Below are 27,246 nucleotides of genomic sequence, written 5' to 3' on the forward strand. Positions count from 1 at the left end.
TGTCAAGTGCCCCTGAGTTCAATCCCCGGTACCCCCAACCCCCCCAAAAAGAAATAATTTCAAGTGTTTAAGCATCTAAAAGACACAAAAGTAATGTGTTGGGCATAGAAACCAGGGCCTTGAACATGCTAGGTAAGTGCTCTACCACTGAAATACATTCTTAGGCCATAAAATAATTAATTCATTTTGGTTCCAAATGAAAACTAAGAATAGAATTTTAAAAAGATAAAGATTTCTCTTTTAATGAACATTACAGAGTTTGAAAATACTATCACATTACTCTCACTTAAAAGTTCTATTGCTCACCATATTGAGAGACTAGACTGAACAAGCATTATGAATTATGTTATGATAATTCCACACTCATATTCTGCTGTTATCAGGCTTACCACAGGAATATAATCTCAGGACTAATAAACCAATCCCAAAAGAAAAATTTCCTAATAAAACGGGTCATTAGAGAGACCAACAAAGAATCTGTTAACTATTGACAAGTTTGGCGTATATATACTAGAATGTTGAAAAATACCGAAGCTGGGTGATAGGGACATGGGGTGGGCTCCTTAATACTCTTCTGTTTACTTTGAATATGTTTGAAATTGCCCATGAAAGAAAGTTCAGAAACACCAAAAATTTGTTTAAAAGGAACATGAACAAAACTGGGGAGGTCTTGGGTGACTGCGTACAGTTTCTTACTTGCCTAACTCATAATGAGCGAATAATGTTGGACACAGACCTTCACAAGATGCTTTCTGCACCTAATTTAGATTCTCAGCCATGAATGCTGGACTATGAGCCTTTTCTCCCAACATCAGATCATCAAATGATGTCTCTACACCCTTTAGAGTTTTACGTTCCCTTAGAATTTCTAACCCTCCATATCATGAATTAGACTTCTTACTTACAAGTGGACTAGGGGTGACTTGAACAGACAAGGTGAAAGAAAACACAGTTCTGTAATTAAGAAAACTGGCTCTGGTGTCAGACTATCTGAGTTATAGTTCTAGTTCTACCACTGATTAGCTAGGGAACCTGCAGGTCATTTTGGCTAAAGATTCTTCTCAGATGAATTTCAGACTAAGAATGAGAAAAATCAATAGTTATTTCCTCTAATTTAAATTCTTAGATTTTTACAAATATTCAACTTTCTCTCTCTTTTTTTTTTTTGTGGTATTGGGGATTGAACCCAGAGGTGCTTACCATAAGCCACATTCCTGACTCTTTTTATTTTATGACAGGGTCTAAGTTACCAAGGTTGGCTTCCAATTTTTGATCTTCCTGTCTTAGCTTCCTGAGTTACTGGGATTACAGGTATGCATGACCATGCCTGGCCTATATCAACTTTTTAAAATGAAAGATAATGCAAATAAAAAAGAAACCCCAAGATTTGTTCCCTCAACTAACTATGAAATCCATACCTGATAAGACCCATAACTAAGGTGCAAAGTGCATAGTCAAGGGCTGGGGATATAGCTCATTTGGTAGAGTGCTTACCTTGCATGCACAAGGCCCTGGGTTCAATCCCCAGTACACCCCCCACAACACACACACACACAAACAAAAAAAGCATAGTCAAATATCAAGAAGGGGAGAAATGAAAACCTTACTGGCATACATGCTTAATAAGCATTCAATTTTTGGTACGCCTGACTATGAATACTCTAATTTACCAAAACAAATTAACCAAAATGCTATAGCAAGGCAAGAACTAATTTCTCCTTTAATGTCCCTCCTGGTCAGAAAAATCTCTCATCATTTTGTGAAACAGATTATTTAACTTACATAAGTCTCTAGGCAGGAAAGGCCATCAGCATGACCAATGGGGATAACCAAGACAGAACTAGGCAGAGAGCAAGGGCAACTTTTTCAGGTATCTCCGCTCTATTTACCTCTAGCTTATATTATCAACATTGTTTTTTTCCAGAAATATCAATCTTACCAGGCAGAAACCTCAAAGAGAACAGTAACAAACTGTTAACAATGTTATCTACAGAAACAAAAATCTCAGCATGACAATCTTATGCCATGTCTCCTAAGAGAGGACAAACAGAGGTCCTCCTCAACTGTGCCAGGCAATGCCCACCAGGATGACAGACAGGAGGGCCCTGCTGGGGTAAACAAACATCACCAACAGAATAACACACTAGGCACTCTCCGAAGGTCAGGCCAAGTGTGCCAATTAAATTAGATCATGTTTTCCTTCCTTCCTTCCTTCCTGTTATATCAGAAAGAACATTACCAAGAAATACATGAGGATAATTTATTTTGGCTTTGAATGAACTAACCCTACCCCCAACCTCAGTTCAACTTTTTATCTTTTGGCTTTGCTCTGTATAATCTCAGGTATTTTTATCTTTTGGCTTTGCTCTGTATAATCTCAGGTATTTCAGTTATTTGAGAACAACAACAAAATTAATTTAATTTTTACTAGATCAGTGCACATTTCACTAGGAAGGATTAGAGATGAAGTATATGGTCAAGACCCCAGTTCTCTCAACAGAAGAAGCAAAACTTGCATTGAGTAGGAGTAAAGAAGTATTGATAAGATAGGTGTGGTCGTGTATGTCTGTAATTATAGTGACTTGAGAAGCTAAGGCAGGAGATCAGCAAGATCAAGGCCACCCTCAGCAACTTAGCAAGACCTAAACAATTAAGCAAGACCCTGTCTCTAAGTAAAAAATAAAAAGAGCTCAGGATATGCCTCAGTGGCCCTGGGTCCAATCCTCAGTACCAAATAAACAAACAAAAAAAGTGTAAAGAAAAAGAAAATCAAAAAGTCGCCCAGAATCATCTCTATTACAAAAAACACAGAGCACTTTCTTGACTTTATGAAAGTATTTATCTTCTCTTAAATAAGTATTACCCAATCTATAACCCAATGATTGTTAGAGATGGAAAATACCAAAAAAGCAACTGGATAGATCCAGGCTCATCTAAACAAGCCATAACTTTAGTCCTTTTCCTAGATGCTTACCTATACAAAAACAATACCAATTATAGGTACCAAATCAGACCAGAGATGAGACAGGAGCTACAGAGGTTCATCTGGAGCAAGAGAAAAACAACTTTCCCTATATCTTATATTTACTACAAGTAATCAAATCTTTCTAATTTAAGATAAGCATTCATTTCTCATTTCTTAACTACCATTAATTTACAGATATCACTGAGTTATTTTTAATTTTTTTTTTTTTTTTTTGCTAAAGGTTTAGAATGCCTCTCTACCTGATATACCAATGTGTACTTGTCTCAAAATGAAATTCACCTTATATGAAATCACACTTTTAAAAATACTGCATTCTGGGGCTGAAGTTGTAGCTCAGTGGTGGAGTGCTTGTCTTGCATGCATGGAGCCCTGGGTTCTATACTTAACACCACATAAAAATAAATTTAAAAAATAAATGAATAAAAATAAAGATACTGTGCCTATCTACAACTAAAAAAAAAAATTTAAATTTAAAAAATTTTAAAAAAAGAATGCTGTATTCTGGGCTGGGGTTGTAGCTCAGAGATACAGCACTTGCCTCACACATGTGAATCTCTGTGTTCAATCCTCAGTACCACATAAAATAAATTCATATAATACATATAATGATACTGTGTTCATTTACAACTAAAAAATATTTTAAAAAATGCACTTTTAATTCATAATAGTGAATTTAATAAGCACCACTATAATCACAGAACAATTACAGAAGTCACTGAAGGGGTAAATGCAACTATTTGATGATGCTTAAGAGAAATGCATGAACAGCACTTATATTTGTTTACATAAACACTGAGTTGCTGAGTTTCATAGCAGCTCCCAGGGACAGTTAGCCAAAATCTACCAATGATCTTTTCATGGGGAGATGAAAAGAATTGGAATGACAGATTAAATGACCTTTAGATTTTGGCATCAAATCAGTGCTGTGCTGCTCAATCAGCACAATAAAGTCCTGTCAAGTTCACAACTCAGGCTAACAGGCTGTTCTAAGACAGCAGTTTCAAACACGAGCAACAGAAACCTCAACTGCTCACTTCCAAGCACCCTCTTCCACCTTTAACCTTGAAATCTAGGGATCTGAAGAACATGGTTGGAAAATCACTATACTAAACACAGAGGAGAAAAACAGCAAAGCGGAGTTAAGATCTCTATTTTTTTTTTTTAATTTTTCTTTTATTTTAAAGAAAATGTCTGGCTGATTTCTCTTGGGTAAGATACATGCTGGAGTTTGCTTCCAAGTGTCTGTGTATCTCACTTCTCAGGTTTCCCTACCCATTTCCTCCCAATCTTCTAATTAGTCTAGTAAACCGTGGTTAATGTGGCTTTCCCAGCTAGAATCCATCGACTAAGAATAAGAAATATGGACTCTGGGAAAGAGCTGGCTATAAAACACCATCAGTAAATAGCTCAAGTGCATACACTACTGTAGCCACCACTTCGGGTTTGAAACCCTAAACACTAAAGCATAAAACCTCCTTTAAAAAGCTTTTATCTATTAGAAAACAATCTTTAAAAGTAGATGCCCTAAACTGTTAGTCAATAGTGATCTCTGAGTGGCCAGACTGTAAACCAAAAATTTTTTTTCCCCATGGTACTAGGGATTAAATCCAGTGCCATTTTATCAATGAGCTACATTTCCACTTCTATTTTTTTTGAGACGGATATGATATTACTAAGTTGCAGCAGTTGGCCTCAAATTTATGATCCTCCTGCCTCAGTCTCCTAAGTGGCTGAGATTATACACATGCACACTACCATGCCTGGCAAGATTTTTTTTTTATTATTTATATTTTAAAATTTTCTACAACTCATACATTACCTTTTTTGTTTAGCTTAGTTATTATACTTTATTTATGACTTCTACCACAGTTTTGATTTCTCAATATCAAAAAGTTGCAGACTGGGGCTGGGGCTGTAGCTCAGTGGTAGAACACCTACCTTGCATGTATGAGGCACTGGGTTCGATCCTCCTCAGTATCATATAAATAAATAAAGATATTGTGCCCATAAAAAAATAATACATATTTTTTTAAAAAGTTGCATATGGTAGCTGAAGTGTTTTCTCTTCTTTATGCTTTACAAGTTTCAAGGAGTCCTAAAAAATGCCTGAAGAAAGTTTCCTGATAATCCCATTCTCCCACTTGAAGGCTTCTTCCTGAAGTGCTGGTGCAGTATATGAAAATGCAACAAATGCCATATGGCCAGCATCCTAGCAAAGGGCACTCAGCCTCCTCATCAGCCAAGGAGATTCTGTTACAAAGCAGTCTAGCACAGTCAGCATGTCTGGAACAAATGCTATTACAGACTGGTCTCAGAGTCAACCTGGGAGTTCAGCATGCCATCTTGGTCATAGGAACCTTGGGGCAAACCAGATCCTCTTATTTTTCTGTAGAATAGTTTAGCAAATGGGAGTAATTACCAAAAAATCCACTATACTACAGTAGCTTTACACCCAGATAGGTGGAGTAGAGCAGACCTCAATCACAGGAAGTTAGTATTTCAATATTACGCTCACCTTTGTGGCCATGGTCTTCACCCCATGAATTTTCCACTCTCCATTTCACGAATACACCATCCTGATCATCCTGTAAAAAAGCAGATGACAGTATAAAATCTGAAACTAGATTTCCCTTCCTAGGGATGGGGAGCGTCATGCAATTTTAGCTCTTTTGTGGCCACTCAGAATAAAACAGCCTGCTCTATACAGCTATAATGTACATGATCAGAGCCACATTTCTTGTACTATCACTAAAAGGATACTCCAATAGAGTAGAGTTTTAATCTCTTGGAATAAAAATACAATAAAACTAATAAGGCAATAAATACTATCTTCTCATTTACATTCTATTCTATACACAAAATAAATGTAAAAATGCTGCTTGGCTAGGAAAATAAAAATTACTTTTATTAAAATACTATAAGCAATGAACACCATTTGAAGCCAAGGACTCTTGCTTTTAATCAATCAGAATTCCCTGAAAAGGCATCCCATTGCATTTATTTTAGAAAAAATTCTAAGACTTGTTCAGAGTTTTTAAAAAAACAAAATAAACATACTCTCATCATAGTACCTGATTTTCTATTTAGAGAAACCAAGTAATGATACTCTCTTAAGTGTGTTCTTTTACTGATTCAGTTATACATATATTGAATTTAATATAACAGAGATTGAATGGCAAGGCAGAAATAAAAAAATCATTTTCATAAACAAAACCCAGGTGGTTCTACTGTTAACCCTCTTCTATCTTTATTAATAAAATAAGCTCAATTTTCATCTTCTTAAAGGGACAGTGATACTCATCATGATAACTTATATTTATAGCTTTTATTATAATGACAGAGAAAAGGACAAAAGGAAGGCTCCATTTGGGAAAAGACTTTTCTCTGTCACGTTTACCCAGGACATTTGCTAATGTCAAAACAACTTAAATCTTCATAGCACAATAAGAGTGCTGAGCCTTGCATTACCTCCTAATGATTTCTTCTGTCAACTCCCACTTGCATATCACTGCATGATGAGTCTTATCTACCTGGAATTTGGTTTCCTTTGGCTTTGCTGACCTGAACTCTCTACTCTTAGCAATTTTCTTAGATTTCATTATTTTCAGTCTCAGATTCAGCCAACAAAGAAACCCACAAGTTTCACACACTCTTATCAGTACACTAACAGCATTAAACTATACATTCTGAGGCTGGTATACTAAATGTCTGTTTTGGCTTTTAATTTTACTCATTGTAGTCCATCTTCACTTTCCTTTTAAATATCACCATCAAAATCTATCTCATCTAGGGGCTGGAGTTGTGGCTCAGCAGTAGAGTGCTCGCCAGTACATGCAAGACGCTGGGTTCAATCCTCAGTACCACATAAAAATAAATAAAATAAAGGTATTGTGTCCAACTACAACTAAAAAAAATATTTTAAAAAAATCTATATCACCTAAAGTCATTTATTTGTTATCATAAGTCTGAAAATGTTTATTATTCTTTACTTAGCCAATGAATTTTTATATGACCTAGATTAAGTTGTTCTTTGGATCTGCAAATTAAGAATGATAATACCTGCACCTCCTACATAGGGATTCTATGAAATTAGAAACCAAGAAAGAATATCGCAGAAGTAAAGCTATTGTTATGCACGAGATAAGTGCATTACTGTATTACTTTTGTTGTTGCACCAGGGATTGAAACCAAGTGCACTTTACCACTGATTTACATCCCTAGCCCTTTTTATTTTTTATTTTGAGTCAAGGTCTCGCCAAGTTGCTTAGCCCCCAACTAAATTGCTGAGGCTGGCCTTAAACTTATGATCCTCCTGCCTCAGTCGGCAAAGTTGCTGGGATTATAGGCATGCACCACCATGCCTGCTATTAAAATGTATTTCAAATTAGTTTTAATGGTCAAAACTCTTAATGGGGGGACAAGAAATATTGCAATATAAAATTTCAGTTATCATATAAATTCTACTTTATACTACTAGTATGAACCATACCAAATAACAGAAATTTCAAAGAAAATGATGTGGAGTATTAATGATTTTTATTTCTGAATAAAAATATAAATAACAGGGATAGAAAATACAGAAAATTGAAATTATCTTGGAAATTACAACAGGTTTCTTTGCCTTTTTAAAAAATATTTATTTTTTAGTTATAGGTGGACACAATATCTTTATTTTATTTTTAAAATAAAGTGCTGAGGATTGAACATAGTGCCTCATGCATGCTAGGAGAGTGTCTACCTCTGAGACACACCCCCAGCCCCTCTGTGTCTTTTTAAAAATCAGCCCCCTATATAATGTAAAATTTTAACTTAAGGGACTTTTTAAAGTTTAATTACAAATCCACTGAATTTTATAATACAGCAGATTTGAACATAAATATGAAAAAATTATCTATAATAATTAATTCATGAAAAATTCCTCCCACTGTTTGCTTCTAATGCCAAAACGGCACCCTTTTTTAAAATCCCTTTTGCTTGGCATCATGACACATGCCTTTAGGCCAAGCACTTGGGAGGCTAAGGCAGGAGGATTGCTTAAGCCCACGAGTTGAATCCAAGGTTTGAGATCAGCCTGGGTAACACAGTGAGACATCACCTCAAAAAACAAAAATAACAAACAAAACCCAAAAAGTTGGAATAAAATGGGGAAAAGCTAGTAAAAGACCTTCTTCTAGTGGTGCACCCCTGTAATTCCAGCAATTTAGGAAGATGAGGCAAAAGGTCTTCAAGTTGGAGGGCAGTCTCTGCAACTCAGGGAGGCTCTAAGCAACTTAGCAAGATTTTGTCTCAAAATAAAAAATAAAGCCAGGCACAGGTGTAATAGCACATGCCTGTAATTCCAGTGGCTTGGGAGGCTTGAGGCAGGAGGATTGTGAGTTCAAAGCCATAATTAGGGCCTCAGCAACTTAGGGAGGTCCTAAGCAACTCAGTGAGATCCTATCTCTAAATAAGAATATATAAAAGGGGGTTGGGATTGTAGCTCAGTGGTAGAGCACTAGCATGTGTGAAGCACTGGGTCTGATCCTTAGCACCAAATAAAAACAAACAAATAAATAAATAAATAAATAAAGGTATTGCATCCGTCTACAACTAATAATAATAATTACTATAATAATAAAATGTGACCACCAAAAACACTTAAAAAAAAGAATATAAAAAAGTGTTACAAATGGAAGAAATGATTTACAGTAGAAGGGGTAGAGAGAAAAGGGGAGGGGAGGGGAGGGGAGGGGGGATAGTAGAAAATAGGACTGACAGCAGAATACATCAGACACTAGAAAGGCAATATGTGAATCAATGGAAGGGTAACTGATGTGATACAGCAATCTGTATACGGGGTAAAGTTGGGAGTTCATAACCCGCTTGAATCAAACTGTGAAATATGATGTATTAAGAACTGTGTAAGGTTTTGAATGACCAACAATAAAAAAAATAAATAAAAAAAAAAAAAAAAAAAAAAAAAAAAAAAAGTGTTGGAGATGTGGCTCAGTGGTTCAGCACCCTTGGGTTCAATCCCTGGTACCAAAAGTAAATTAAAAAATAAATAAATTAATTAATTAATAAAAATGCCTGAGTGGCACATTCCAGTAACTTTGGAAGCTGAGGCAGGAGGATCCCAAGTTCAAAGTCAGCCCCAGCAATTCAGTAAGACCTTAAGCAACTCAGGGAGACCCTGTCTCAAAATAAAAAATAAAAAGGGCCAGGGACGTGACTTAGTGGTTAAGTACCCCTGGGTTCAATGCCCACTATCCTCCTCCCCCAAAGTAATGTAAAATAAAAAGGTATACCTCAGTGGTAAAGTATCCCTGGGTTCAATAATTTGTACTTTTTATTTTGTTTATTATTAAAATGTGAGAATTTTATGAAGTTGGGGTAATAAGATTTTCAAATCACCTTCTGTTCTTCTGAAATGATTTTTCATGATCTACAAAGATAATACCAATTATGCTCCCCACATTTTTCTGTTTCGTGGTATGAGAATATCACTAACCAGAGCTGAAAAGAATGTAATGATGAAGAGAACAGCTCCATGGTATATTAAGATCTCAACTTTCATATTTATTTATTTATTTTCAATATTTTTATTTTACATTTGTTTGGTGCTGAGGATCAAACCCAGTGCCTCATACATGCTAGGTGAGCACTCTACCACTGAGCCACAACGCCAGCCCTTATATTTATTTATGAAAACTATAGGACAATTAGGAAATATCAGCACAGGATTTGCCTAATTAGTTCAGGATACTTTATAGGTCATACTATGTGTAATCTCATGTAAAACTGAGACTATCTCAGAATTCTAATAGTTAAAGCCCTATTTTGTACAAATATAATTAAGATTTCCTTAAGATCAGCTTTTAAATGGGAGAGAGTCAAGGATCTACATTCTATGAAGTCAGCAGGATACCGTTAAGTGAAATAACTGGAAGAGGTGGGAGGAAGTTACAGAGAGAAAACTCCATCCCACTCACAATTTTGCCTACAGATTACACAAAATAAATCAGAACTCTAGGTAGGCTAGAAGAATTAAAATAACTCAAAGATTAAACAAACAGTCCCTGGGTATAGGAGTAAAATATTGATTCTATAGCCTGAAAGTAAGGAGCTTATTTGTGAAAGATAAAATTTTGGTTGTTTTTTTCCAACACTGTATCCTAGAAATAGTAATATTACTATTCAAAATATTTCATAACAAATTTGAACTACTTTATTTGAAATTTGAACTCCAATTTCCTCAAGATCTGCATAAATCCAATAATATGCATGGAATCCACAAATTATTATTATTAACATCTTACCACAAGAAAAACTGACTAACAAATGCAAGGAAGATATGAAAACATTCAGGGGATATTCAGTGAGGCACTGGGTTAGTCTCAGTACTGCATATAAATAAATAATTTATAAAAATAAATCCTTATAAAAAGATCAGTTATCTTCTCCTAAGTTCCTCTGATGACCTTTCTTCACACCAAGACCTTTCAAAGTTACAGAAAAGCAGTTACTTTCTTACTCGCTACTGACCCAAATTCTGCTCTCATGGAAAGTTCCTATTTTTATTACAAACCCCAAGTGACACAGGTACAATGTCTTACTTGGAAGCTAACTTTTAACAGAAATCATATACACCATGAATGAAGCTCTGCTGGATAAGCAGTCTGCAGAAGAATGTGGCTCCATCTGTGCAAACACTGCAGTGGGCATGCTGAGGGTCCTACCTTCTCTGAGAAAGCAGTGAAGGCCATGGCGTGGGTCATAAGTGACTCACCAAAAGCCAATCTCTCGGCTTTATTCATGTTCTTCAAGGAGACGCCAAACACTAACTCATGGTCATAGCTGTAAAAAGAATAATAGTATAAAATAAAGGTACTACAATGATGGCTTCCAACTATAAAAGGAATGAAATAGAAACCAAAGAGGCTCAACAGCTCCAAACAAATATAGGATTATCAAGTTGTAGTTTTTCACAGAAAGTATGGCATATGCAAAATTTAGTCTCTCAAAAGGATTCTCTTCTTAATGCATCACAAGAGTATGAAGAAAAATATGCAATAACTAAAGATAAATTCCTGGTGCTGGGATTGTGACTCCGAGGTAGAGCGCTTGCCTAGCATGTTTGAGACACTGGGTTAGAGTCTCAGCACCACATATAAATAAATAAAATAAAGGTCCACTGACAACTAAAAACTACCAAAAAAAAAAAAAAAGATAAATTCCCTATATCAAATGTTAACAAGATCAGTTTGTATTGTCATTTTGGCAAGAAAAAAAATTTTTTTAAAGTAAAAAAACTTTTGAAGAAACTTCTTAAAAAAGTGTTCTCTTTTGGGCTCATAGAACCACCCAGTTTATGAATTCATTTAAACAACTGTTGACTGTGAAATTTAAATAAACAATGCCAAATATATTAGAGACCGTTTTCAAAACTAAAACAAAACAAAACAAAACCTCATTAATTTTCTCTTTAAGTAATTTCTTTTCTCTTGTTAACCCTCAAGATATTTACTCAACTTCCTTGTAACAATTACTTGTAAGTAATAACTCTAAAATGGTATATTTTAGCAGTCAAGGAATCTTGTATGAGTTAGTCTGCAAATGAGCCTTCAATGTCATAAAGGACAGAAGAAATACTCTAAGGTATGTACATGAATTACTCCTACTTGTCAAAAAGACAAAATACACAAAGCATCAAAATAAGAAAAGCAGTTTAAAAAGGTACAATTAGCACCCAAGAGCTCATTACATTCCCAAGTGCACTGAGCAGATATACACAGTAATCAATTGTTCACTTTTTCTCAAAAGTCTTTCTTACATGAAATAACTTTTTAGAAAGACCAGTGGTTTCTGCTAAAATATGATCTTGATTTCCTGGGATAGTCCAGTTAAGTGTATGAAGTTTCTGCTATAAGACCTCAAATGTACATGATGCAAAGAAAGAGACCTACCCTTAGAGTAACCTTAATCTTTGGATAACCTCAGCAGAGTCATTTTGTAACAAGAATGACTCCAAAAGCAACAACCCACAAATAACTTTCTATTTTAAATTTCCTGCACTCACACATTCATGTCACTGAGGCCCAGCTTGCCATTGAAGTGTTTTCCAACATCACAGCCAAACCACACAGCCTAGAAATAAAAGAGGAAGAAAATAAGTCTACATAGATCCTATTTTCCTCTTATACCAAAGTAGTAAAAGAAGGCATTTTAACTCCAATGTGGAAGACAAAAAATACAATACCAACCTCTCCATCTTTGATGGAAGCAGCAACCATCTTTTTCAAGAAGTCAATAGGCTGGTTGTTATATAGAGTTTTTCTCCCTCCAACCATATTGCTTAAGTAGTCTACCGTGTAGAGTTTGTTGTACTTGTGCTGGGGCCGTGGGTCATTCACGAAACATATCTTTTGAGATCAAGAACACGTTGATTAGAGCACAAAACCAAGAATGTTAAGCAACATAAATCTCTTCTTTTGACTCGTGTGCATCAAGTTCATCACCTCTACTTATAAGAATAAGTACTACAGTCACACTGTAGAAGAGAAACAAAAGAATGGTAAGATACATGTGAGAAAAGTCCTTATATATTCTAATGAGTGTGAGGGACACATTTGGGAGCTGCATCTCCTAGTTTTTCCTATTGGCAATTACTGCCCCAAAACTAATTTTGAAAAACCATATGCACTGGAGTCCATCACTCTAAGGTCCCTGCTTTCTAGTTATAAGGCAGGCTCAATACTCAGCAATGTTATTTTCTTGGAAAAAGGCAAAGAAGGCAAAAAAGCAAGGAGGTTCTGTTAAGTCATGTTACTAGGGAGATCAAGAAGACAGGAAGGGACAATTGCTCCTCCAACAAGGAAGTTCCCATAGTGGCTTGCAGTATGGAGATGCTCTAAATCTATAAGAAACATCCAATACACTTTCCTTTTGTCTTTGCCTCTGAGAAAGACTCCCAGCCCAAATCAGGGGAGCACGTGAGAGTTAAACTGGTGAACTACAGTCAAAAAAGTCTTTGAAGATGAACACGAGGGAAAGGTGAGAGACTGTAGCATGACCGATTTTATTAGGCACATATAATTCTTCAGAGGAAGGGAAATAAAAAGTTTATTTAGTATCTAGTTTGATGACCATGCATGTTTACTCGAGAATCTTATAAGCTTTCTTTATAGTCAATAGACATTTGAAAGTAAATAGTCAGTGGCTGCTAGTGCCAGCATCCAACCTTATCTTCCATATTGAAGAGCGGCTTGACATGTTCTCTGTAAAACTCCAAGGGTGTTATGGGGCCAATCTTGTGATAATTTTTATCTTTGTCTCGATACTCCCAGGTGAATGTCTCTGGTGGATTACCCAAACAGATGCACACCACACGGAATATCTGGAAGAGGGATGGAGAATGAATGAGCAATGGCTATGAGGAAGTGTTTTTTTAACCTAAGAGGAAGAACTTTTTAACCTTTTCATTTTTCTCTAGCCTGGAAAACATGAGAAATTGGCTAAATTCAAGTCAGAAATTTCCCAGAAATCTAATACTGCTCCAAAATTTGTTAAGTTGATGTTCTGGATTTGATATCAGCCAACATGTAAGTTCTCAAATAAACACCCTGAACAATGTAATTTTAAAATGTTAATATTTAGAGCTTAGTACTTGCCCTGTAAATTAAACTTCCTTAGCTAAGAAACTGCCCACCACTGATACCCAATAGGATCTCAGTAGTTCTTCTACTGATTAATTTAAGTGACAAAATAATTTATAATGGATTTCCTTCTCTTTATGCATTGAGGCTTTCCTCTGATTGTGACTTTTTTGCCCTAAGAAACTTAACAAGACCCTGTCTCAAACAAAAAACAAAAACTAAAATTTTGGGGATATGACTCAGTAGTTAAGCACCTCTGGGTTCAATCCCTGCTACCCCAAAAAAAGTAGTAGTATGATGATGTTTCATCTTTCAACCAAGGTAATAAATATTATCCCCATTTTACAGATAAGAAAACTAAGGTTCAGGGACATAAATAACTTTCCTGAAGTTACAAAGCCAATAAATGGCAGAATTAAGATTTGAACTTTAGGTTGGATTTCAATGCTGTTTCAAAAAAAAAAAAATTACATAAATTTACCACTTACTATAATTTTCTGGGCTTCATACAACTTATCTCCTATAAAAGAATATAAACTTCTTAAGAATAAGGACCCATCATGGATATTGTATGTTCCTTTTAGCATCTAGCACAGTGCTATGTATATGACCTGGATGAAATAAGCAAATCTGGGGGCTGGGGTTGTGGTTCAGCAGTAGAGTGCTCACATATCATGGACAAGGCCCTATTATGTGAGGCTCTGGGTTCGATCCTCAGCACCACATTAAAAAAATAAAATAAAATAAAGGTATTGGGTCCAACTAAAAACAAAACAAAACAAAACAAAACCCAGCAGGTCTGGTTCATTCTCTACATATAATGGTAAATAATTTTAGAAGCATCACTTGCTACAAGTCACTTCCCTATTGAAAACTCCCATAATACTTCTCCATTGTCTCCCACAAATCCAAACTCCATGACTTAATTTCTTACATTTTTCCTTCAATGTATATTTAGTAATTATGTAAAGTGCACTAATCTTAAGTGTACAGCTCAATTTGATTAAAAAAAATTTTTTTAGTTGTTGTTAGACATTTTATTTATTTTTATGTGGTGCTGAGGATCGAACCCAGTGCCTCACACATGCTAGGCAAGTGCTCTACCACCGAGCTACAACCCCAGCCCTCAATTCAACTTTAATGTACATATATACCCTATAACCATCATTCAAATCAATATATGGAACAGATAGGAAAGGGCTTCTTGGTTCCTTTGCAGTAAATAATCCACAACCTTCCCCAAAACCCCATTTTGATTTCTATAACCATGGATCAGGTTTTCCCTCAGTACTGGAAATTGAACATAGGTATACTCTATATCTCCAGCTTTTTTTTTTTTTTTTTTTTTTTAACAGGGTCTCACTAAGTTCCCCAGGATGGGCAAATAGCAGCTGAGATTACAGGCACCACTATGCCTAGCTAACCATGGATCAGTTTTACATATTCTTTAACTTTGTATACATGAATCACAGAGCATATAGTCTCTTTGGTGTCTGGCTTCAATTGGTTGGCTGACATATCTGTGATATTCACTCAACGTTGCTGTGGGTTTAAGCAATATGTTTTGTTGGTACTGAGGATTAATCCCAGGGAAACTTTAACACTAATCTATATGCTCAGTCCGCTTATTTTTTATTTTAAGACAGGGTCTTGCTTAGTTGTTGAGACTAGCCTCGAACTTGGAGAGCCTCCTGCCTCAGCCTTTTGAGTTGCTGGGATTACAGGTGTATACTATAGCACCTGGCTAGCAATTTGTTCTTTTTTATTTTTTAGTTGTAGTTGGACACAATACCTTTTTTTTTTCTTTTTTAATTTTTATGTGGGGCTGAGGATCAAACCCAAGGCCTCACACATGCCAGGCAAGCACTCTACCACTGAGCCATAACCCCAGAGCAGCAATTTTTTAATTTTTTAGTTTTAGGTGGACACAATATCTTTATGTGGTGCTGAGGATAGAACCCAGTGCCTTATGCATGCCAGATGAGCATACTACCACTTGAGCCACATCCCCAGCCCCCTAGTGCAACAATTTGTTCTTTTTTTTAGTTATACATGAACACAATATCTTTATTTTGTTTATTCATTTTTATGTGGTGCTGAAGATTGAACCCAGTACCTCACATGTGCAAGGCAAGCGCTCTGCCACTGAGCCACAACTCCAGCCCAGCAATTTGTTCTTTATGGCTGTGATTCTAAATGTTTACTAACTTAGAAAAGATGTTATGCTTGCCTTTCATCTTCTATTTTCTAAGACAGAACCTTTATTAGCATTTACTATGTGCTTTATAAGCCTGAACAGCTGGTCCACAAATCACCTCTTTTAATGTTGTACTGTCAGATTGGTTTCTAATACAGAAAGAAAGAGGCAAGGCAGCACATAAGCATCTGTGACTGAGTTACTCTTGGGCCAGAGAGTCATTTTGTATTTGCTTAGCACCAAAGCTACAAATGGGAACTTTAGGAATCTGCTATTATGAGAAAGACATTGACTCTGGTAACTATGGTCAGTGACAATGAAGGTGTATAGTTAGAATATATTTAGAGTAGGAAGGTTTTACAGACTAATACTATATACTACTAATAGTATTTTCAACTATTAATTATTTTCACATACATATGTATATATATGTTCATGAAACCATTTTGATAAATTCTCAGTTATCCAAGGATGGTAAATCAAGGACCTGACCCAAACAAGGAGGAATCTAAGGCCAGGCCCAATGACGATTAAGAGAACTAAGTGAATATCTATCTGTTTACTTTTAAATATACTTTAAAGATAGATATGAATGTTTTCTATATAGTTTTCATAGTATCTTATTGTGCATTTGACTCCCTGCTTTAGGTAAAAAGTATTAAGTTACCCCCTTCTTCTCTCAAAAAAAGCATCAGAGGGGCTGGGGAAGCAGCTCAGAGGTACAGTGCTTGCCTAGTGTACATAAGGCCCTGGGTTCTAGCTCTAGCACCATTAATAAAAAAAAAGAAAAAAGAAAAAAAAGCATTAGAGGAATTCACATTTTGTTTCTGCTATTTAATGAATTTTATGGTGAATCCTTTTGCAAAACAACATTTAGCCCTACTGCATATGCTTTATAAATCTGAATTTTATCAAATATACATTTAAGATATACGTGAGGATAAGAGTGACATTCCTTCCTCTTAGATTCTGGTAAAACTCTGTAACTTGAAATATGTGGCTTTGTTTTATATTATTTGTTTACCACAACTGTAAATTATCCAAACATTCATATTTAAATCAGTTTGTAACACGTTGGAAGGAATCAAATAACAATACTCTTTTTTTAGAGATTGAACCCACAGACTCACTTATTTAGTTAGTTAACTAAACTCTGATTAAAAATTTCCTAAAGTATAATCTCCAAGGTCCTGGCACTACATTTTCTTGAAAAGAAACTGCTGTTCTGAAATAACATTGCTTATTCTCAATGGTACAAACCATCAGTGCGCTTTAGATATACAAGTCTGCTCTCTAGTGGGCAACACAGGAATGTCATCTGCTTCTCACAAAATGCACTTGGCATTCGGGACAAAACAAAAGATATTGGCTATTGAACACAAGTCAATATAGAGAATTGAATAAAATAACAGAACTACCATAATCTCAGAATACTTTTGATCTTCCTCTCCTTTATTTTTAATTTTATTTTTTGGTAAAGTGATGCTTTACCACAGAGGTACATCCTCAGCTCCCCTTTCTTTTTTAAATTTTGAGTCAGGGCCTTGCTAAATTACCAAGTCTACCCTCGAATTTGTGATCCTCCTGCTTTAGCCTCCCAAGTGCTGGGATTACAAGTGTGTGCCTCAGCGTCCAGCTCTTTACTTTGTTTTTTTTTTTTTCCATAACACTTATGAAAGTATATAAGCATATTATACTTCCTATATATTTTGTCTCTCTCTACTAGGAAGTAAATTACACAAAGGTGGGGATTTTAATGTTTTGTTCAGTATTGAATCCCCAATGCCTAGAATGGTGTCAGGCACATGTGAAATATTTACTGAATGTATGACTTGTGATTTTAGATCAAAAATGTCAGTCCCAACCTAATAAAAAGGTATTTAAAACAGAGTAAAGTGGGCAGACTAAGGGAATATGAACTTTCCAAAATGCTAAAATACTGAAGGCAGAGAGATATATGGCATGGTGACAACTGGGAACTGACTGTTTTCCCCCCCAACTCCCCAATCTATTTATATAACTTATAAATGTGGTCTTACTGATTTTGAATTTTTTAAAAAATTAAAACAGAAGAAGTCAATGTTTATAATTATTCCTTTAAATACAGATTACTGGAAAAACTTCTAATTTTTTTGACTCACTGAGATCCTTCTCTTGCACCTTTGACTGGAGGTAGGGTAAAGAAAATCCATGCTGAGATACACTGCATCTACACCTGCCTATTAGGGCCATGTGGCTTCTGATTTTAAGATTTTATATTCTTGCTAATTTAACTGGAAATTTAAACTAATCGTACTATGTGGCTAAGCATATGTAATCCCTTTCTATCAAGGAATTACAATTAATTTAAAAACAATCTCTACCAACTTAAAACCAATCAGAAAAGCTGCCCTTGGTATCGAAAAAAAGCAATTCCTGTTTCTATTTAAATACATCTTGTAGAAGGCAGAATATAAATAAGAGAAAAAGGTCTTAACTCTCAAGTCTGATTTTATAAAGGAGCCATACTGAAATGGTCTCTAAAAATATTTTCCCCTAGCAGAGATATTTATTTTAAATGATTTGTGGAAGTCTAAAATGATAAATAATTGAATCAGGATAGGGAAAGGGGGGACACAAGACATAGAACACGGGGGCGGGGGTGGGGGGATGTACAGATGCCAATTTAAAAACACAAACAAATTTGCAATCTGGGACTGAGTCAATTCCCATACTCATGGCTAAATCCAGGAGACAAACAAGAGAATCAAGTGAGAAGAAAAAGATGCAATAGGTGAAAGTCAGTCACCACTACTTAGAAGTGTGAGAACCTTTAAGAATTATTTTGTTAGGCAGATCAGAAAGGAGGAAAGGTTGAAAGTTAGTTTCAAAATAACCAAACTATGGGGCTGGGGTTGTGGCTCAGCCTAGCATGTTCGAGGCCCTGGGTTCGATCCTCAGCACCACAAAAAAATAAACAAGTATGTGAAAAAGTGTTCACCATCATTAGCAATTAGAGAAATGCAAATCAAAACCACTCTAAGATTTCATCTCACTCCAGTAAGAATGGCAGCTATTAGGTATACAAACAACAATAAGTGTTGGCGAGGATGTGGGGAAAAAGGTACACTCATACATTACTGGTGGGACTGCAAATTGGTGCAGCCAATATGGAAAGCAGTATGAAGATTTTTTGGAAAATTGGGAATGGAACCACCGTTTGACCTAGCTATCCCTCTCCTTGGTCTATACCCAAAAGACTTAAAAACAGCATACTACAGGGACACAGCCACATCAATGTTTATAGCAGCACAATTTACAATATCTAAACTGTGGAACCAACCTAGACGCCCCTCAATAGATGAATGGATAAAAAAAATATGGCATATATACACAATGGAATATTACTCAGCAATAAAAGAGAATAAAATCATGGCACTTGCAGATAAATGGATGGAGTTAGAGAAGATATGCTAAGTGAAGTTAGCCAATCCCAAAAAAACAATGCTAAATGTTTTCTTTGATATAAGGAGGCAGATTCATAGTGGGATAGGAAGCAGGAACATGGGAGGAATAGACAAACTCTAGATAGGGCAGAGGGGTTGGAGGGGAAGGAAGGGAGCATGGGGTTATTAATGATGGTAGGATGTGATCATTATTATACAAAGTATATGTATGAAGACATGAATTGGTGTGAATATACTGTGTATACAACCAGAGATATGAAAAATTTGTAATGCATTCCACTGTCATATAAAAATAAAAATAAATAAATAAACAAGTAAAATAAATGTATTGTGTCCACCTATAATTAAAAAATAAATAATAAAAAAATAGCCCAAACAAACTAGCTGGGCAAGGTGGCACATGCCTTTAATCCAAGTGGCTCAGGAGCCTGAGGCAGGAGGATTGTAAGTTCAAAGCCAGACTTAGCAAAAGTGTGGCACTGAGCAACTCAATGAGACCCTGTATCTAAATAAAACACAAAATAGGACTGGAGACGTGGCTTGTAGTTGAGTGTCCCTGAGTTCAATCCTTGGTGCCAAAAACAAACAAACAAACAAACAAACTAGGGGCTAGGGATATGGCTCAGTGGTTGAGTGCTCGCCTAGCATATATGAGGCACTGGGTTTGAACCTTAGAGCCACATAAAAATAAATAGCTAGAATAATGGTATTGTGTCTGCCTACAAAATAATAATAATAATAAAATAATCAAACTACCCATAAGGGAGCAAAACTGGAAAAACTAAAAGATTTCAATAGCTAGAAATACTATAGAAGTGCAGAATCTTAGAATATTCATTTTTACTGGCAATATTGGGTTATTGAGAGAGTTAAATAAAGTCTGATGCACTGTAAAAATACTAGGTTTTTCTATTATAAAATGCAAAGCTACAAAGCTCTTAAATCATTCATTCCAACTTTTTTTTTTAACTGATGGAGGGACTAGGCTTAGAGGTGAAATGACCTACTGATCACAGAGTAGCCACAAAGACACTACAGTGGTCACAGAAAAGCGAAGAATTTTGAAGGCAATTCAATCAAATGCTATGGTTAATGAACCATCTACAGGAGAGGAGTAAGTGACCTTGATGACTGATACACTGAGAACGAGGGGTGAAGGAATGGCTGCTCTCTACTGCTTCCTGGTGGAGAATGAAAAAAGGGCAAGGATCTGTTTAAAAACAAATGAAACAAAAACCACCTGAGCCCATAAAGGAAGACAGAGAAGTTGATACTTTCTGGGGCATTAAATATACTTTTGACAGAGAATGACATGTAAAGGCAATGTGCTCATGTGGAAAATTAATAGTTCGATAATGATCCTGAGAGTGCTTCTAGAGTAGTATTTGAATCAAAGATACAGAAGTGCACACTATCCTGCCCCTACTCCAGACCTATTCTATCAATCTGCATTTTAATAAGATCCCCAGGTGATTCATATGCACCTTGAAGTTTGAAAGCACTACTTAATAGACCATATCTGTTCTTTCTCTCCTCCAAAACCTTCCTCTTCAATATTATTTCTCTCATTCACATTTGTTATTTTTTCCACACTCTGGTTCCCTACTGCCCTAACTGCCTAGCAGCATTCTTTCACATATTCAAGACATCCCCATGCCACATTACCTAGATATTCCACCTTCCTTATCCTCCACGTTCAACACATCAGCAAGTCTTGACAGTTTCATTTCCAAAGTACACCCTGAAATTGATTCACTTCTCTCCATTCTCACTCTCACCAACCCTACCCAAACTATATGTGACTAGAATTAACTTCCTATCTGATCTCCCCGCTTCCTATCCTGCTGTTATACCCTTTATTCTCAAAACATTCAGAGTGAACATACTTTTTTTTTAGTTGTAGTTGGACACAATACCTTTATTTTGTTTGTTTATTTTTATGTGGTGCTGAGGATCAAACCCAGTGACTCACATGTGCAAGGCTGAGTCTAAGCCCCAGCCCCTAGAGTGAACATTTTTTTTTAAATATTTTTTTAGTTGTCAATGGACCTTTATTTTACTTATTGATATGTGGTGCTGAGAATCAAACACAGCACCTCATACATGCTAGGCAAGCTCTCTGCCGATGAGCCACAACCTTAGCCCCAGAGTGAATATTCTTGAAGCAAAAATTAAACCTTAGCTTAAAACCCACAATTCTTACCTCATTTAGAATAAAATACAGACTCCTTACCATGGTCTATAGGTCCTATATAGCATAAGCTGCTTTCCAGCTCCTCTACAAATTCTGTTATAATCTCTCCCAACCTTGCTTTCCAAGTTCAAGGCACATTGCCTTTTTTCTGTTCCTCAAAATTACCAGCTTTCTCCTATCTTAGGGCATTTGCACTTGATGTCCCCTGCCTGGTATGCTCTTGTTACTCGTGTCTTAGTTCAGATTTGACCTTAGAAAGGCCTATCCTAATGATCCTACCGATCATCCTATTTTATGTTCTTTTTTTTTTTTTGGTGTGTGTGTGTGTGTGTGTGTGTGTGTACAGGGGATTGAACTCAGGGGCACTTGACATTGAGCCATCTCCCCAGCCCTATTTTGTATTTTATTTAAAGACAGGGTCTTACTGAGTTGCTTAGCACCTCGCTTTTGCTGAGGCTGGCTTTGAACTTGCAATCCTCCTGCCTCAGCCTCCCAAACCGTTGGGATTACAAGCATGTGCCACCATGCCTGGCCTATTTTATATTCTTTATAGCATATACTGCTATCAGATAATTTCTCAGTAATTTACTTTTGGGGACTGGGGGTGTGGCTCAGTGGTAGAGTGCTTGCCGTGTGCAAGGTCTTGGGTTTGATCCCAGCACCACCAAAAAAAAAAAAATAACTAAAAATGAAGAAAGAAAATCAAGTAAAGGATATAAACAGTTCTCAGAAATGATGCTTAGCCCCACTCAAAATAAGAAAAATATAAAATGAAACTACAGTGAGATAGTATTGCATATAAGATTGACAAAAATCCTACTGTTTGACAATACACTGCCCCGATAAAACTAAAGGGAAACAGGTTGTATAAGACACTGATGATGACAGTGTGAAGTGGTATAATCCCTGGGATAATCTGGCTTTACATTATCAAAATTATAAATGCATATTCTTTCTGATTAAAAAATTCTGCCTCTACAAATGTAACCTATAGGTATATTTGCACACATATAAAATTTTATGTATATAAGATTATTTATTACACTATTTTTTTTCAAACAAAATATTAGAAAACATACAGTGTCCATCAATTGGGACCAGTTAAATAAATTATGGTATATTGAGACAATAAAATACAATAGAAATTTTTTAAATATGGAAACTCTTTAATATAACTAATTTTGGGTTGGGGTATGAGCTGGAAGGAAGAACATAGTAGAAAGAAGAATTTTCACTGTATTTATGTTTATGATATAAATTTTTAAATCAAAGAAGTCTTTAAAATAAAAATACAGATAATTATTCCCTTCCAAGGGAAACTGATTTTGTAAGTCTAGGGCAAGTCCAGTCCAGGCCTAAATAATGTGTTTTTTTGTTTGTTTTCTTTCCCTAACATTGGGGATTGAACCCAGGGCTTCTTTTCCACTGATCTATATTCCCAGCCCTTTTCATTTTTTGTATTTTTATCTTTTATTTTTTAGGTATCAGGGATTGAAGCCAGTTCTTTACTACTGAGCCATATCACCAACCCTTTTGGAGACATGGTCTTGCTAAATTGCTGATGGCCTCACTAAATTGCTGAGGCTGGCCTTGAACTTGTAATCCTCCTGCCTCAGCCTCCCAAGTTGCTGGGATTACAGGTGTGCACTACTGTCAGGCCTAAATATTGTTTAAAGAGCTAAGAGCCACTGCTATACAATTTCCTAAGCAAATCAAAATGACCCTTCATAGGACTGACAAATATTATTTTTGGTCTCTGTTTTATGATTTGTTTTTAACAGATGGAGTTTTGGTACAGTATACATTAATAATCCTAAAGGGATCTGGAGATGGAAAGGAACACACTGAGAAAACATTGCAATAGAGGTGACTACACTTTTCTAAAACAGATCTGCCTTGTCTATCACCTCTATAGAGAATTTGCCCTTCTCTCAGAAAGAATGCCTTCAGCATAAACATTCCATTCAAAGCAATCTGAGCTTCATGATTGTTCATTTAGTCATCATTTTGACTTGCCCACAAGGCTAAACAAATCAAAGGTACTAATTTGTGGCTTTAAATGAAGCTAGACTCTTCATTACCAGAGAGTCAGGCTCAATAAAGAAGAGTCATTTGGGGAACTGTAAAGATTTAAAAAGATTTAAAAACTAACCACACAGAATTCTGTAGTGAACAGTTTGGGGAGAATCATTACGTAAACAATCCTATAAAACATCTATGCTCAGGACTTGGTAGTAGGAGACAAAAATGTAAAATATATCTGCCTTAATTCTTATTAGTCACTTGCTCTTCCACTAGTCCTACGATTAGGACATGAATCTTAAATACATTATTAGTCCAAAAATCATTGAAACAAATATCCCAAGCCAATAGAAAACTTATGTTCTATAAAAAAGTATTATCTTGGACCTTTCCCTAATGGTCTGCAAAACTTTCATGCCTGCTGTACTCCCATTATCTTAAAGCATAAATGATGGAAGATTATATAAGAGATATGCCCTGTGCAAGAGATACCATTCCAAGCAGTGAAGGGAAGAGAACTAGTATTTACTAGACTCCTGCTGTGTGCCTTGCATACTTATATTTAATTCCTTATACGACCTCATAAAACCCAATTAGGAAACTATCTTAAATCTCAAATTCAATCTCACATTAACTGAGCTACCCAAGATCATAGAGAGGTAGGGTGAATCTGTAGCCAGATCCTGCTAAGCACCATGGCAGCCCTGTGCCACTGGGCACAAAGAGGTCATCAACTGGGACTGAGGGGCTAGGGTACCAGAAGAGGTGTTTTGATGGGGCATAGGCTGTTTAGTAATAGAATCAGAGTTAAAATCCACATACATCTAACTCCAAAGCCTGTTTTTTTCTTGCTACACGAAGACATCTTTCTGTAATAGGAACATTTAAGAAGAAAGGCAAATATGAGATAATTTAAATGCTTGTGGTAAATTAAACCTCATATTCATTCAGTTGAAAGACAATGTAAGAAGAAAAAGCTATTGTGTCAAGTAATGGGCTAAACATACTACACTTGAACAGAGATCTGAGAGCTTAAGAAACTTGTCGCAGGAGACATGGATGGCTCTTAGGTAAAGAGAAGAATAAAATTCACACAGTCTGACTCCAGAGACTATGCTTTCAACTACTCTTCTAAATACTGCCCAAAATTTAAAGGAAAACATTAGTGAAGGATAAGTTTTTTTTCCATTGCAGTGAAAAAAATTAACCCATTTTAACTTCACAGTCTTAAAAGGAGGGCTACTAATGGGCCCAATGGCTGAAAAAGGTTCTTTTCTCAAAGCAATTTCAGTTTCATGTATATTCATTCTGGATATGGACAGTGTTAAGTAATAAAATTTCTTTACTGCTTTGACAATAAATACTTTGACCATCTTATATTTGATGCTTTTCAAGTTTTTCAAAAAGTTTTCAAATACATTATTTTAACTGATACAACCATCAACAGTTCCTCATCTTTATTCCTACAAAAACCCAAAAGTTCTGGCACCTACCCAAGATTCCCCACATCTCATGCCACTGGGTATATAATTCCTTTTACCTGAGATGGTCTTCCCTATTATTTACCTAGTAAATTCTTACTGCTCTTTCAAAAATCTCCCTGGGTACCTTGAGCTCAATGAATTATTCACTCCTCCTCTAAGACCACCAATTCCTTTTTCACATATTTCAGCATGGACTTATTTATAGCACAGGATTTATTATAATAATTCATGTGGTTTTTTTTCCCCCAAGAGACTGAGCTCCTTAAGAGCAGAAATGGGCTTTCTCATCTTTGTTTCCTCAATTCCAAACTCATAGAGGTGTTCAATATTTAAAAAATGAAGAATGAAGAACTGTACTAAAATAAAATCAAGTTTAAATCTCAAAATTTTTTAGTGTAAAATAAGTATTTCCATTCAATTAAATATTTACTGTAATGACTACACTTTCTAATCAGTTTAACAAAAGTTCTGAGTTCTTTAGAAGAATCACAAAAATCCAGATAATTATTATTACCTCCTCCATCATGACGTCCTGTGTAGCTGAGATTTCTCCCTTGGTTGCTCCACTGTGTACCAGGTTCCGTAGTCGAATACAGAATTCTCTCATCTATGATAGAAACTTATTCAGTACTCCAATAGTTACCCAAACTGTAAATAAGCCTAATATAAGACCAACGCTAGTTCTATTTTGAAGTATAACTTGGTCAAGACCAGAGCATAAGTAGAGAAGCAAATGTTTTTCCCCAATGAGTCTACTTAAACACACAACAAAAACAAACGAACAAACAAAAAAAATACTTTGCATAAGACATGGATTATTCCCTAAGACTGCTAGATGTTTCTGCACTATAATTGACAGTACTCTTTGTATGGACTTGGGAAAAACATGATTCCATAATGCCGTTCACCCTTAGAAAAAGCAAGAAACAAATGATTATGGCACTAGACTTACATATTTTTATTTGGAATTTTATTAGTTGTTCAAATCACCTTCTCTGTCAAATCACTATGAAATGGCTGTGTCAACTTCCAATATAATTTTCAATTTTGTTGCTTTAAATTTTGAGAGATGCCCAAAATAAAGGAAAGTCTGAAATTTAACAGCATGCTAAGGAGGATCTTCCTCCCACTCAAAATGAAATCCAAAGTTATGCTACTAATGATCATTTAGCCTTTGGATAAGAATCCCCAGTTTCCTCTGTAGAAAATAACTTACTTCTAATATTGGGGAATATCTGTATTTATTTTAAAATGTCATCTTTTTCCCAGGGATGACAGATCCAATTTTAGCCTCAGAGACAAGGATAGTAGATTCTCTTAATTCCCAATTCTCAAAAAAGATGTCTGGCTAACAGAGCAGCATCCTTATAGGATTTATAACCTTTCTTGGTAAAATGAGTTATGAAGAAAAAAATGATTCATTAAGATAACTGACACAATAAAAAACAGTTCAAACTGGGTGTGGTGGCACACATCTTTAATCTCAGCTACTTTGGAGACTGAGGAGAAAGATTATAAGTTTGAGGCCAGCCTGGGCAATTTCACAAGACCCTGTCTCAAAAAAATAAAATGATAAAAGGTACAAGAATATAGCTCGGTAGTAGGGCATTTGCCTAACATGTGTGAGACTCTAATTTCCAGTACTAAAAGAAAAAATAAGTTCTGTGATTATATCAAATCTTTAGTGGGCAGATAAATCATATTAATGTGGTCTGGGGAAGCCTAAGAACTCAGCAAATAGTTCTCTTTGGTTTTACCAGCAAATAAAGCTGTCCTAACCCATCTGTATAAGAACTAAGCAAGAGGCACATATTGAGCATGAGACTTTCCCCCCTGAATATCCATAAGAAAATATCAACAGAAATAAAAGATATAAAAAAAAATTTCCAAATCTCAATTATTTTTAAAGGTAATATGTAACCCCATTGCTTTTGATAGACAGTGACAAACTGTGTACACTGAAATAACCAGAACTCTTTTTAAAAATGAGTTAGGGGCTTTATTTTTTTTCTTTTGGTATAAGGGATTGAAGCCAGTAGTGCTTAATCATTGAACCACATCCCCAGCCCTTTAAAAAAAAAAAAAAAGTTTTGTTTTTTTGGCGGGGGAAAAAGAAAAAGGTGTATTGCTTTGTCAGCAAAGGAGATACACAAGGGACTCCTGTCTTGCCTGTCAGCAGGAATAGGGACTTTTTTTTTGGTGGGGGGGTAGCAGGAGGTACTAGGGATTGAACTCAGGGGCACTCGACCACTGAGCCACATCCCCAGCCCTGTTTTGTATTTT

The 27,246-nt window shown here is 35.8% G+C and overlaps 1 protein-coding gene across 2 annotated transcripts in view; it reads right to left on the reverse strand.

Moving 5' to 3' along the window:
* Nucleotides 1–27,246, reverse strand: part of Blmh (bleomycin hydrolase) — a 46,697-nt gene that overhangs the window by 13,602 nt on the left and 5,849 nt on the right. For both annotated transcript variants that reach the window (XM_005327867.4, XM_078042600.1), the window contains 6 exons: nucleotides 25,478–25,570; nucleotides 13,206–13,361; nucleotides 12,229–12,387; nucleotides 12,045–12,112; nucleotides 10,705–10,822; nucleotides 5,502–5,571 (listed from right to left, as the gene is read on the reverse strand). In XM_005327867.4, the coding sequence (XP_005327924.1) occupies nucleotides 5,502–5,571; nucleotides 10,705–10,822; nucleotides 12,045–12,112; nucleotides 12,229–12,387; nucleotides 13,206–13,361; nucleotides 25,478–25,570 (664 nt within the window). The remainder of the gene's footprint in view (nucleotides 1–5,501; nucleotides 5,572–10,704; nucleotides 10,823–12,044; nucleotides 12,113–12,228; nucleotides 12,388–13,205; nucleotides 13,362–25,477; nucleotides 25,571–27,246) is intronic.

This window comes from Ictidomys tridecemlineatus, chromosome 3 (genome assembly GCF_052094955.1).
Source record: "Ictidomys tridecemlineatus isolate mIctTri1 chromosome 3, mIctTri1.hap1, whole genome shotgun sequence".
NCBI lineage: Eukaryota > Metazoa > Chordata > Mammalia > Rodentia > Sciuridae > Ictidomys > Ictidomys tridecemlineatus.